The sequence below is a fragment of the Marmota marmota genome, unplaced genomic scaffold (assembly GCF_001458135.2).
Source record: "Marmota marmota marmota unplaced genomic scaffold, marMar, whole genome shotgun sequence".
NCBI classification, from domain to species: Eukaryota; Metazoa; Chordata; class Mammalia; order Rodentia; family Sciuridae; genus Marmota; species Marmota marmota.
In genome coordinates, this window is record NW_025999900.1 from 47667438 (window position 1) to 47680105 (window position 12668).

General features: G+C 35.1%; 1 protein-coding gene and 1 long non-coding RNA gene across 2 annotated transcripts in view; one reads left to right on the plus strand and one right to left on the minus strand.

Annotated features, from left to right (window-relative positions):
- Positions 1 to 12668, minus strand: part of Gtf2a1 (general transcription factor IIA subunit 1) — a 38029-nt gene that overhangs the window by 24337 nt on the left and 1024 nt on the right. Inside the window, exon 2 of the mRNA XM_015494535.2 lies at positions 9403 to 9504. Within this exon, the coding sequence (XP_015350021.1) occupies positions 9403 to 9417 (15 nt within the window). The 5' untranslated portion in view covers positions 9418 to 9504. The remainder of the gene's footprint in view (positions 1 to 9402; positions 9505 to 12668) is intronic.
- The window catches only part of LOC125615332, an 11704-nt gene continuing 11066 nt past the window's right edge, over positions 12031 to 12668 (plus strand). The window contains exon 1 of the long non-coding RNA XR_007345927.1: positions 12031 to 12273. This is a non-coding gene — a long non-coding RNA (uncharacterized LOC125615332). The remainder of the gene's footprint in view (positions 12274 to 12668) is intronic.

Below are 12668 nucleotides of genomic sequence, written 5' to 3' on the forward strand. Positions count from 1 at the left end.
TGCATGGTAATAGAAGGAGACCCTCAGGGTTACACAGTGGAGGAGGTAGAGAGAGAGGAGGGGAGGGGAGGGGAGAGGTGGGGAGGGGGGAGGGTGGAGGATGGGAAAGGCAGTGGAGCACAACAGACACTAGGATGGCAATTTGTAAATCAATGGATGTGTAACTGATGTGATTCTGCAATCTGTGTATGGGGTGAAGGTGGGAGTTCATAACCCACTTGAATCAAAGTGTCAAATATGATATGCCAAGAAATTTGTAACGTTTTGAACAACCCACAATAAAAGATTAAAAAAAAAAAAAAAAACACAAATGAAAGAATTCAGTCATTTTGCACCCAAGGATCTACAGAAACTGTTTTTCTCATTTAGGATCTGCTCTTGGAATATTCCCTAACTCATCTGAACTTTCTAGCAGTTTCTCCAAATCCCTGCCATACAGAAGTTTTCCATAATCTCCTGACCCTTTCCCACTCCAGACATTCTAGATCTTTGTCTACATGCTAATAACAATTCTAGCACATCTTACTGAAATTTCCCAATGCAACCTTCCCCCAGTAACCCCAGTAATTAGTCTTACCTGAAATTGATTCTTACAAAGATGAAACAATATCTATTCATGGTTGTTTTAAGGATTAAGCAATATGTTCAAAAACAAAACAACTACAACAACAACAAAAAACACCAACAGAGTCTAAAGTCAGTGACCAATACATATTAGTTGTTGTTACTATTTTTTTTAGTGATGGTATTAATTGAGTAATAGAGCATTATACCAGAAATCCAGAAACATTTAATCCTGGTTTGGCTATTAATATGACTGAATCATTTATCTCTCAGGCACTCTCCTCATCTAAAAATAAGAAAAACTGCATTAATTACTTCTCACTTCCAGCTCTTAAATCTAGGCCTATGCAAATCCCAAACTAAAACCAGTTTTTCCTGGGGTAACAAAGCAGTGCTTTCTGAAAGTCCAAACTGTGTCGGGTTCATCTCTGTAAAGTGGGTTCCTAGCAATGACAAACACACTGTCAAAATAGGTGCTTATACATCTAATAAAACACATTACAATGTTTCAAACTCTGTCACCCAAACCTATCTCCTTTCCTCTTCCAAAACAAAACAAAATGTAGATTATTGAGGCAAAAAATCAAGTTTTTTTTAAAAAGTACTATTAATGATTTTAGAAATTATCTTATAAAAACTAATTTTCTTAAAAACAATTTTTTTGGATGCCAAAGATTGAACCTAGATCCTCATGCATACTAAACATGGGACTCCACACCACTGAGTTATACCTTAATCACTTCAATTTTTCTAGAGTTAGCAGGGTATGGTGGCCCCGGTCTATAACCAAAGGAACTCAGGAGGCTAGGGAGACATAGTGACTATTGTCTCAAAATAAAAAATAAATAGAGCTAGAGATAAGCTCAAGTGATAAAGCACCTCTGGGTCTAGCTACTGCAATCTAGACCATACAATAAAGCTTCAGTGATGATGACAAATATTCATTACATATTATGTGCAGCTAAGTGGTGGGTATCACAATTCACCAAGGTTAACAAGTCAACAACCTAAGGAATTAGATTCCACCATAAGACTCCAACAATATTGTCAATTTTCCTTCTGAAGCAATGCTTCAATCTATCCACACTATTATGGCCCTGGTTCCTCCCCTCAGAACTACTGAAAAGGGTACTGATGTAATAACAGAGTTCACTGAACTTCTTGAATCGAGTCATGCATTCTTTCAGGCATTGAAAAAACAGAGTAGACAAATCCAACAAAATTCTTGTCTTCAGAGAGCTTATATTCCAGTGGAAACTTGTCTTTTCAATCTAGCCTCTACTATATAGGTTCTCAAAATGTGGTCCTGGACGAACAGCATTAGTATCACCAGGAACTTGTTAAAACGCTAATTCTTAAGTCCCATCCTGTACCTACTGCACCAGCAACCCCTAGAGGTGAAGCCAACAAGCTACTTTAACAAACTGTCCCAGTTATTCTGTTGCTTGTTTAAAATAAGGATCACAACCCATTAGTGGCGCACGTGTGCACACGCATACACACACACACCGATTTAGAATTGTTTTTGTAATAAAATCAAAACTGAAAAGAAAATGCAGAGTAAAACGTTTTGCAGATTTGTTATACACACATTTATGTAATATTGGATCAAAAAATTTAAAACTATATTTAATCAAAATGTTAAATACTATTACTTTTAAAGGACAGTCCTAGACAAAAAGTTTGAGAAAACATTGCTCTACACAGTCACCATCGTGAATGTTGTAAACTTTATAAATATATCTTCTACTTAAAAATGGTGCCTATGACAAACTGTAACCTGTAGGTACATATTCTATAACCTGGAATACAGTAATCCCCTCTTATACTTAGGGGATATGTTCCTAGACTTACAGTGGATGCCTGAAAGCATACTAAGCCTTATATAATGGGGTTTTCTCCTATATGTACAAACCTATGATAAATTCCAAGTTATGAATTACACGTAATAAGAGATTTTAAAAAATCTTAATTGTACTGTATTCACCTTGATTCTTACAATGATGTGAGATGATATGATGCCTACCTGCTGAGATGAAGTGAGATGAATAACACTGGCATTGACACAACAGGTACCATATAAGGGTTATCCAAACACAAATACTGTAAAAGTTGATCTGATACAACTGAGCCATTCCCTAAGTAATTAACGAGTGAACAGCGTATGGGTACACTGGACAAAGAGATGACTCATGTCCTGGGCAATATGAAAATGGCTGGAGAAAGACTTTATCATGCTACTCAAAACAAGCAATTTAAAAGTTACTATTTACTTCTAGAATTTCCCATTTAATGCTGACCACATGTATGCAACCCTGAGATGGCTGCAGTGGTGCATACCCATAATAATCTCAGCGGCTCGTGAGGCTGAGGCAGGAGGATCGTGAGTTCAAACCCAGTCTCAGCAACTAAGCAAATCAGTGAGACCCTGTCTCAAAAGGGCTGGGGATGTTGCTCAGTGGCTGAGTGCTCCTGAGTTCTATCTCCGGTAACAGGAAAAAAAAAAAGAAACCCTGAAAAATGAAACTCTGGGTAAGGGGTCTCTACTGTACTGATTCCTGAGTTCCATATAATCCTCAAAACTTGCATTTTAACTAGCACCCCAAATAATCCTCACACTCTACAGATCACGTTCCTTAGCATGACACGCGTTACCATAAGCCAAATGCTACTGTATCTTGAACTTTATTTTCTAACAGTAGCAAAACACCTGCAGTTTCCAGAAGAATACAGTATTCTTCGTATTCAGCTGTCTTCCCTCAAAATTCCCAAAACAAGACAAATGGCAAAGTCATATAGCTTCAAAAAAAAAGGGCAATCACTCACTATATATATTAGAGATGTCTCTATTTTTGTAATCACACTAAGTCTACCTTCTCTATTAAGTCATATTGATATCAACTACAGACTGCCTTATCCTCATGATCTGACATTTTGACAATGTATTTAGCAGTCATTTAGTATTTTTTTTTTTTTTCAAAGAAAAAACAGAGAAACAAACTACTGTTTTCTAGGAGGCTACTGACATTTTCGGCAGAGCAATTCTTTATTGTAAAGGACAGTCCACAGGAAATGTGAAGGAAATGCAACATAGTCCTGGCTCTTGCCTACTAAATGCCACGTGTCTAATAGTCTAATGACACACAAACATGGTCCTACAAATTTCCAAAAGCTTTATAGGGATTGGTTGGTATAATTCATTGAGAATCAGTACTTACCAAGTACCAAAATACTGTTTTGATATGAAAAAAATAAAAACAATGCCATGTAAATACAAGTATTAAGCCTAAACATCAAATAATGTGAAGTTTGAATGGATTGAATGTTTAGTTTCTCTTCAATTTCATTTTTATATAATTTTATTTAGCAAAACACCCTATTTGTTAACAGGATATCAACTGTTAAACAATGTTAACACTGTTTTCTCTCTCTCTCTTTTTTGTACAGGGGATTGAACCCAGGGGCACTCTACCACTGAGCCACATCCCCAGCCCTATTTTGTATTTTATTTAGAGACAGGGTCTCACTGAGTTGCTTAGTGCCTTGCTGTTGCTGAGGCTGGCTTTGACTTGTTATCCTCCTGCCTCAGCCTCCCGAGCCACTTGAATTACAGGTGTGCACCACTGCACCCAGCGTTAACACTGTTTTGACATTAGTAATCATACTATTGAAGACAACCAGGAATACTGAGTTATTTATCTATTTATTTTTACTAACAATATAGGAAAAACTGCCTCCATCTTGCATTTTTACAGTACTCCATTTCCCTCAACAAATAGCTATTATTTCTGGGAGCCCTACACTTCAGCAATCCTTGCCCAGGTCTCTAAAAATTGACATGCAGAAAATTCATTTTCTGTTCCTAAAATGATTTGAGATATACATTTGTATAAATGTTGACTAGACATTTTAGTAACTAAGATTTACTGAATTCTGTATTACACAGACTTATTAGTCTGACATGTACAAAATGGTTTTTTACAAAATCCTATAAAATAGACATTATCATCTCCTTTTTACAGAAGAAAAAACTGAAAAACAAGAAGTTAGGTAATTTGCCCAAGAGCACCAACTAATAGTAGACAGAACTAGTATATAATCCAGTCAGCCTGACTCTAGTATCATAGTCAGATCTGAACCCCATCTCTTTAAAAATTTTTACAACCTAGGTACCTTGTCTGTCTCACTCTAATTCCAGCTCTAATCCAAACTCCTAACCTCTTAGCTACATTGCTGCACTCAAAGCAAGTAATAAATGACTCATAAAAGCAACTCTGACCACCCATCACCAAACCATGTTCTTACATAATTTTATTTAGCAAAACATCCTGTTTGTTAACAGGATATCAACTGTTAAACTATAAACTGTTAAATCACAGCCTTGGTACCTTCATTCTACTATACACATCACAGGAGATAAAAAGTTTCACATCTCTACCACTTTTAAGTTCTTATCAAATCACAGTCCGAGTCTGCTTTCTTATCTTATAAAATAAGATGAACCTACTTACTGCTTCCTCACAGTATGCTAGGCTAGAAATTCTGAAGAATTCTCCTATTTTTCACATTTTTATCTAGCTACCAAAGACTAATTTTTCCTACCAAGAAATGTCAGAGACACACAGCTTTCCCGAAGAGCAAATGAAGTAGAAATAGATTATTATTCAATTTATGGTCCAAAATTCTATATACCCAGAGTAAATCAAGTATCTACATATAACTAGAATACATTCGGAGAAGTGTTTCTCACCTGGAGGTGATTTTGCCCCCACTCCCCTAGAGAGATTTGGCAATGTCTGGTGACATTTTTGGTCACAACTGAAAGGTGCTACTGGCATCTAGTGGGCAGAAGACAATTATGCTGCTAACATCCTACAATGAAAAGGACAGCCCCGTAACAAACAGTCCAAAATGTCAACAGTGCCAAGGTTGAGAAACCTGAACTAGAAACAGGCAAACTTCTTTCCAACTGAAGAAACTCTTCCTGTTGTTTCATTAAAAACAGGCCATGTGTTCACATGATACTTACTGTTTGGATTTGGGTAGGTCTCTGACAGTTCGGAAATCGAGATAATTTTATCATTCACTTTGAAGAGAATTCTAAACTGTCATTACCATCTAGTCACTTACAAATCCAAAACACATTTTCCATTCAAATATGAATTTACCAACAGAACTATTTTCAATACCTTCTCTATTTCTAATGATCCACACATTAAAAAAAGTAGGCCCATAGTGGTTCAACAAATAAATAACCTTAAGAATTGGGCTAAACTTTTTTGTGTGTATCACTTTTTCTGCATTAACTATGGGACCCTTAAATTACATGGATTCTCATTACACATACTAAATCATAATGTAATTCACCATGATTTCCTTTGTAGCTTTATGCAGCTTCTGATAAGAATTTGTGAAATGGCCAAAAAAACAAAAAGGACAGAAGGGACTAGAACTAAATTACAATGTCTTTATGAGTCATAAAATATAAAATTAATGTTAGTTTTACTAACAAGAACATCTAAACCTGCACAATCCGATATGGTAGTCACTGGCCACATGCAGTGATCTAAATTTAAATTATCCAAAATAAATAAAAATTCTATTCTTCAGTTCCTTTAATTATATTTTAAGTCCATGATAGTCACCTGCAGCTAGTGACACTATATAGAACATAAATATAGAATCTTATGCTGGGGATGTGGCTCAGGGGTAGAGCACTTGCCTAGCATGTGTGAGGCATTGGGTTAGATCCCCAGGATCACATAAAAATAAAATAAAGATATTGTGTCCACCTACAACTAAAATAAATAAATAAATATATAAAACATATTTTTATATATATGTGTGTGTGTGTGTGTATATATATACATATATGTGTATATATATACATATATATATATTTCCCATCATTGTAGAAAGTTGTATTGCACAGTGCTGGCTGGCTGTTAAATCTAGCACACACTCAGCAAATCCTAAAGAAATTTAGCGCAGAGAATTAAAATAACAAACTTAGTTTAGACTAAGAGTTTTTATTTTATTTTTTTATAGTTGGACACAATACTTTTATTTTTATGTGGTGCTGAGGATCAAACTTGGAGCCTCACACATGCTAGGTGAGTGCTCTACCACTGAGCCACAACCCCAGCTCCAGTTTAGGCTAAGAGTTTTATTTTTAACTCCTATACAACTGAGCATATTAGAATATACCCCATTTAAAAATAAAAATATCAAACTACTTTGTTCAGTTATTTTCTGGAGCCCCATTTGTTTTTAATCAACTCAGCTGAATGCCAACTGCATATGCTAAGCACTGTGGTTGAAGCTGAGGATTCAAAGTCTAAATAAGTCCAAACTTTTGTCATTTAAAATTACCCAGTAAACTAAATATCACCACATGACCTATAGAATATCCACCCATACTTAAAAAGCCAAATATAATAGAAGTGAGAGTAAAGATGTGATTTTTTTTTTGGTACCAGGGACTGAACTCAGGGGCACTCATCCACTGAGCCACACTACCAACCAACTATTTTGAATTTTATTTAGAGACAGGGTCTCACTAAGTTGTTTAGCACCTTGCTTTTGCTGAGGCTGTCTTTGAACTTGTGATCCTCCTGCCTCAGCCTCTGGAGCCACTGGGATTACAGGCATGCACCACCACCCCTGACAAGATATTTGATTTTAAAAGAGAACTTTTCTTTTTAATTTCTTGCTTCTATCAGGAATGTAAGAAAATGATCAATTCTCCAGATTTTCAATGTACAAACCAAGAATTGATAACAACCTGGACTGACCACTACACTCTTGACCTAGGATAAATTAGTCATTAGGACTGATTTTCTACAACTATAAATGTTATAACTTCCACATAAGGTGGCAGAACTACGATGACAACCATTATATGACTATAACATTAATTGTAAAAAAAACATGCCAGCTATACTAAGAAATCAAAATAAGCTTGTTCTCTCATTATTCATATCCCTGAGATATTTTATGCTCTTTGAATAGTTTATACTGTTCTTCCAACTCATATCATAGTTGGCATTCTTACGTTTGCATTTTTGGATGCTTACTCTTCACTATTCATAAATCTTGTATTTTTCTCAGGGTAAATATTTCCTCATTTCTATTCAAGCTTTTTTCCCCCCTTCCTCACATGGGCAGATTCTTACTGAATATAGAGAAGTTGCTCAGACACTGAAACACACTAAGACATATTTCAACACTACAGTAAAGATATTTGTTTTACTTAATGAGTTGCTAACTTTCAGCCTCTACACCTCAGATGAATGAATAAATAAGAGCAAAACAAATCTTCCTATTTGCTTACTGTGATTATATTTTTAGACATAGCTTTAGAAGAGCTCAATATTCAATTTATAAACCAGCAATATTAACACTTTTTGATCTCTGGACTCAGTATCTCTTTCAAAAATTAACAAGAACCTCAAAGACCTTTTGTTTGTGTTTTACTTATTAATTTATTTAGAAATTAAATCATCATGGGATGGCACTGTAGTTCAGAGGCAGAGTGCTTGCCCAACATATGTGAGGCACTCAGTTCGAGCCTCGGCACCACATAAAAATAAATGAATGAATAAATAATTTTAAAAAAGAAATAAAATACATTCACCACATGTAAACATAAGTAATATTCTTTCTGAAAATAATCACATTTTCCACATAAAAACTGAGGGTGAGAAATGACTTAAAGAAAAATAGCTGTATTCTCAAATCTGCCTCTACCTACATTTGCTTTGTTTTGGTTAAAGAAGAAAATATGGCCTACAGTTAAATAGGTGGGATAGAAAAGGTATTTTGATCAAAGTTTTCTTAAAAGTTCAGCAATTTAGAATCTGAAACTGTATATCAATGAACTTCTGGAAAATAAAAGTTGAATGAATTATACAGATCTTTCAAATGTTAACACATTTCATTACAGAACATCAGGCAATCAAATTTTCTAACATCAGCACAATACATGAATAAATTTTATCAGACTTGGAAGTATGTATAAATCATTTCTGCTGCATATGAACAACTGTCTCAAGGAAAAGCATAGGTGCATTTTAGCTATGAGTTAGCTAGTCACTTTTCTCATAGAACACCAATTTTACTTGAAAAGAATGAAAGAAAGTCTATGATTTTTCAGACTTAGGTGTTTAGTTCACCTGTGAAGAAAACTCAGAAATCCACACATTATATAATTTGAGAACCCTATTCTAATCAAGAGGGCAAAAATATTCCACAATTTCACCAATCATCATAAAAAAATATATATTTCTGTTTAAATCCAATAAACAGAAAACCAGCTCTGAACATAAAACGTATCTTAAATATAACATTTGGACCACATAAAAAAATCTGACCAAAGAACCTAAAGTTCTTTTAATTAAATACTTCAATCCTACAAATTCAATTTTACAACCAAGTATATTAAGTCCAAAAATTATTTTTAAAAGTTGCAGGCATTTCAAGTAATTGGACTATAAAATGTAGAATGTTAGCCACTCGATAACAATAGCTAGTGCTATTGGGTAGGCATTGTGATAAGTATTTTATGTAGCTAGTACATCTAATCCTCAAAACTGTTTAAGGTTAAATACTACCAATTCCTATCTTCGTGTACGGAAACTGAAATAAAAGTAGCTTGCCTGAGTTCAGAGGAAGACTGGATGGTAGAGTTGGGATTTAAAACCACCACCCATTCACTAAACTATACTGCATCCTTAATCAGAGTCAAATGTTCATCCTATGGAAACATATTCATTTGTGGTTGAAGAACATGTCCTTAGTGGGGGAAAGTATAAATATTAAAAAAAGAGACAAACTCACAGTTTTTAGTTCCATCAGGACTTGTTCATCCACTCCATCATCCAAAAAGATGTCTCTCACATCATTAATAACATCTTCAATCACAGATCTATATAATTTAGGCTTTAAAGGAAAAATAAGACTCTTGAAAAAGATTGTTTTCAACAGGTTAAAAGATTCAGATTCAAAAAAATTAAAAAGTCATCTTGTCAACTATCTAAAACTTATTTTAGAATATGTTATGGCCATCCTAATAAACACCATTTGTACTGTACTTGATGACTGCACATTAAGTATTAAGACATGTAATACAATTCATAAACAGAAGGCCCTTACACATACAAGATCCATACATCTTCAGTTATAATTTCCTATTTTGTAGAAAAAAATACTTAACATGATATTTTAAAATGGCTTTATGGCTGCTTATATCTGGTTCTTTTTATTCCATTCCGTGTTTTATACCCTGTTATACCATATAACCTTGCCACTAAGTCTTGAGACTTTGGAGAACCTCATGTCCACTCATCTGGTAATAATGAACATTCAAGTTTAAAAATCGCCTCACTTCTATTTTTTGTGACCCAATTTGTAATGTCAAGCTATACCATTAAACTATTCATATAACCACAATTACAGATCTCAAGGTACCAGAGGAACAGATACACTGATTCTTTTCTCATGATTTCTCTCTTCCTTCTCCTGCCTAGGTGACACTACAGAATAAAATCATGAACATCCCTGCATGTTCAACGTGATTATTACTATTATTATTGCTGGTATTATTTGGAGGGGGGGAGTTGGGTGGAGGAATTAGTTTCCAGAAGACTTAATAGAAGAATGACTAAAATGAAAACAAATGTGAGAGCACTTTACAAGGTTTCTAAAAACCTCATCCTATGGGGGGGTTAAAAAAAAAAAAAAGGAAGTCTGCATTCCAAATGATAAACTAGATTATGTCTCTTTATAACTCTTACACATTATCAAAATGTTAATGTTAACAATATTTTTTTCATTTAATCCTTTGTCATTATTTGTGTTTGATACCTTGCTTAAGGTTAAAGCTACTGGCTATCAATAAAACCAAGGGTTTGCTCTCATACATAAACTTCAAAAAGAAATCAAATGCTTTATCAGCATCTCTACCAGCAATACTGTTACCACAGGGAACCTTCTAAGAAAATATATCCTTCCTAACCAAAAATACTGGTTTGTCCTGTACAATGTATCTCAACCATTAAAAACCTATTAATTCCTTTTCTTTACAACCAGGACAATTCAAATATCCTTACTGTTTCACTCACTAATCTACTTTTTTTATTATGCCAACTCTGCCTCAATAAACTAATCTGTAAAAAGAGAATCTCTCTAGTCCCTCCTTACTTTTAAACATTCTTCTATATAAAGTATATCTGGCTACGGATTATCTTATCCATGATAATTTAACTACTGAATTACAAATGTGCAACTATAGAGTGCTTTCTACCAATGACTTCTCTGGACATCAGACAGGCAACGTAATTTTAAATAGGTAGGATAAATCAATTATTTTTCCAGGAAACTACAGACATTTTGATCTGAAGTCAGTTATCCTAAAACATTTCTGCTTAGTATTTCAGACATTTATAAATACAAATCTGCTTTTTTCTGGTACTTCGTATTTAATGATTCATTCATGCTTTAAGATTTTGCTTTTGTGTCTTAATGAACCACAACCGGGGCACTTAACCAATTTAGAAGCACTATGGTTGCACAAGAGAAACGTGTAGTCTGTCACAGAGTATATGCATAAAGAATAATTTAGCAGTTGTTTACAATGTGAAAAGTTCTCAAAATATTGATTTTTTTCTTAAAAGCATGTGGATATACAGGCACTGTTTGAAATAAGCAATATCTAATTTATTACTTAAATTTCTGAACTTGGGCCAAAGTTTTTATTATACAGAAGATAATTTAGGTTTGTCCAGATTTTTTAAAAAAGCAAATATTGCAAACTTTAAAACCAGTGACATTATCGAGTGATTAATTAGAGGTTTCCTTTCAAAAGCGTTAATTCTTTTATGCAGTGGTGGAAAGTAAATTAATTTCTATACTGGGTACCAGGTTAATATCCAATGCAATAAAAACACGGCCTACTTAGAATTTTAATTTTTTAAAATGCAGTTTGCCGTCTCTTATTGCAGTTCCCCTTACCCATCAGTGTACTGTGGACATTAAATCCTATATGGGCTTTAGCCACTTGCCTATTTCTTTGAAAAGCTTCGTTTCTAGGATAATTATAGGAAAACATGAGAAAATATTATAAGATATAGTTGTAACATATTTCCTGAATACTTGGTGAACAGTAAACTCAAACCCTTGCAGTCCATTACAGCTAGCATTTAATATAGAAAAGCGTTTGAAAAAATTCCGACAATAAGACACCTTCCAATCTAAGAAAAATGTCATGTGATTTTTAATTTTTAAAAAATCTAAAAAATGAGCCGGCAGTTGGGCGTATTTCTCTTAACAATGAAAGCAAACCCTAGGTGTTGCAACAAAACAAAAACTTGGGGCTTTTAAGCGGCCCCAGCAGGATGCAAAATTACAGCGTTAGAAAAGGACCTAGAAATAAATAGAGCTCTGCACGCGCCCGCCTCTCGCCTCCGGAGCACGCACCTCCCAGCCCCGCTCTCAGCAGCTCTCACTATTTAAAGCCGGATCTGGTGTTTAAATGGAGAGGCGGTGACGTAGGCCTGAAAAGCACCTTCCCATCCTGGCAGAGTCTATATTAGAGAGCGGCAATGGCTCTATATAAACAGGGCAGCCAAAGGGAGGAGGACCACAAGGCTCAGGGACTGAAAAGCAGGGTAAGCGGCCGCAGCCATGATGGATCAACCCGAGTCGCCAACGGTACTGTGTCGCGCGGCCGCGGGCATGTCTGCGGCATTTGGGATCGGGCAAAAACGTGTTTTATTGTCATAATAAAATAATTAAGAGTTGGGTGGACTAGTGATCACATTGCGTTGGTGACTGAAAAGGTTATTTATGTGACTGCTTTTTGCAAACCTACGTGATCGCAAGTAACCAAAAAGGGACAAGCGGGAAGAAGTAGGCAAATTCCAAGGCGAAAGCCGGAGACACTTTGATCACTGTAGGCTTTTTTGTTTGTTGCGGTGCTTTTGCTAGTCGAAGATACGAGGGGGCTTTTGCTTCCCCTTCGCCATTTTACCCGTGCGGAAGGAACTGAGATAAGTGCTTTTCAACCTTCGTCCTTTTTTTTTTTTTTTTTTTTTTTTTAAAAAAAA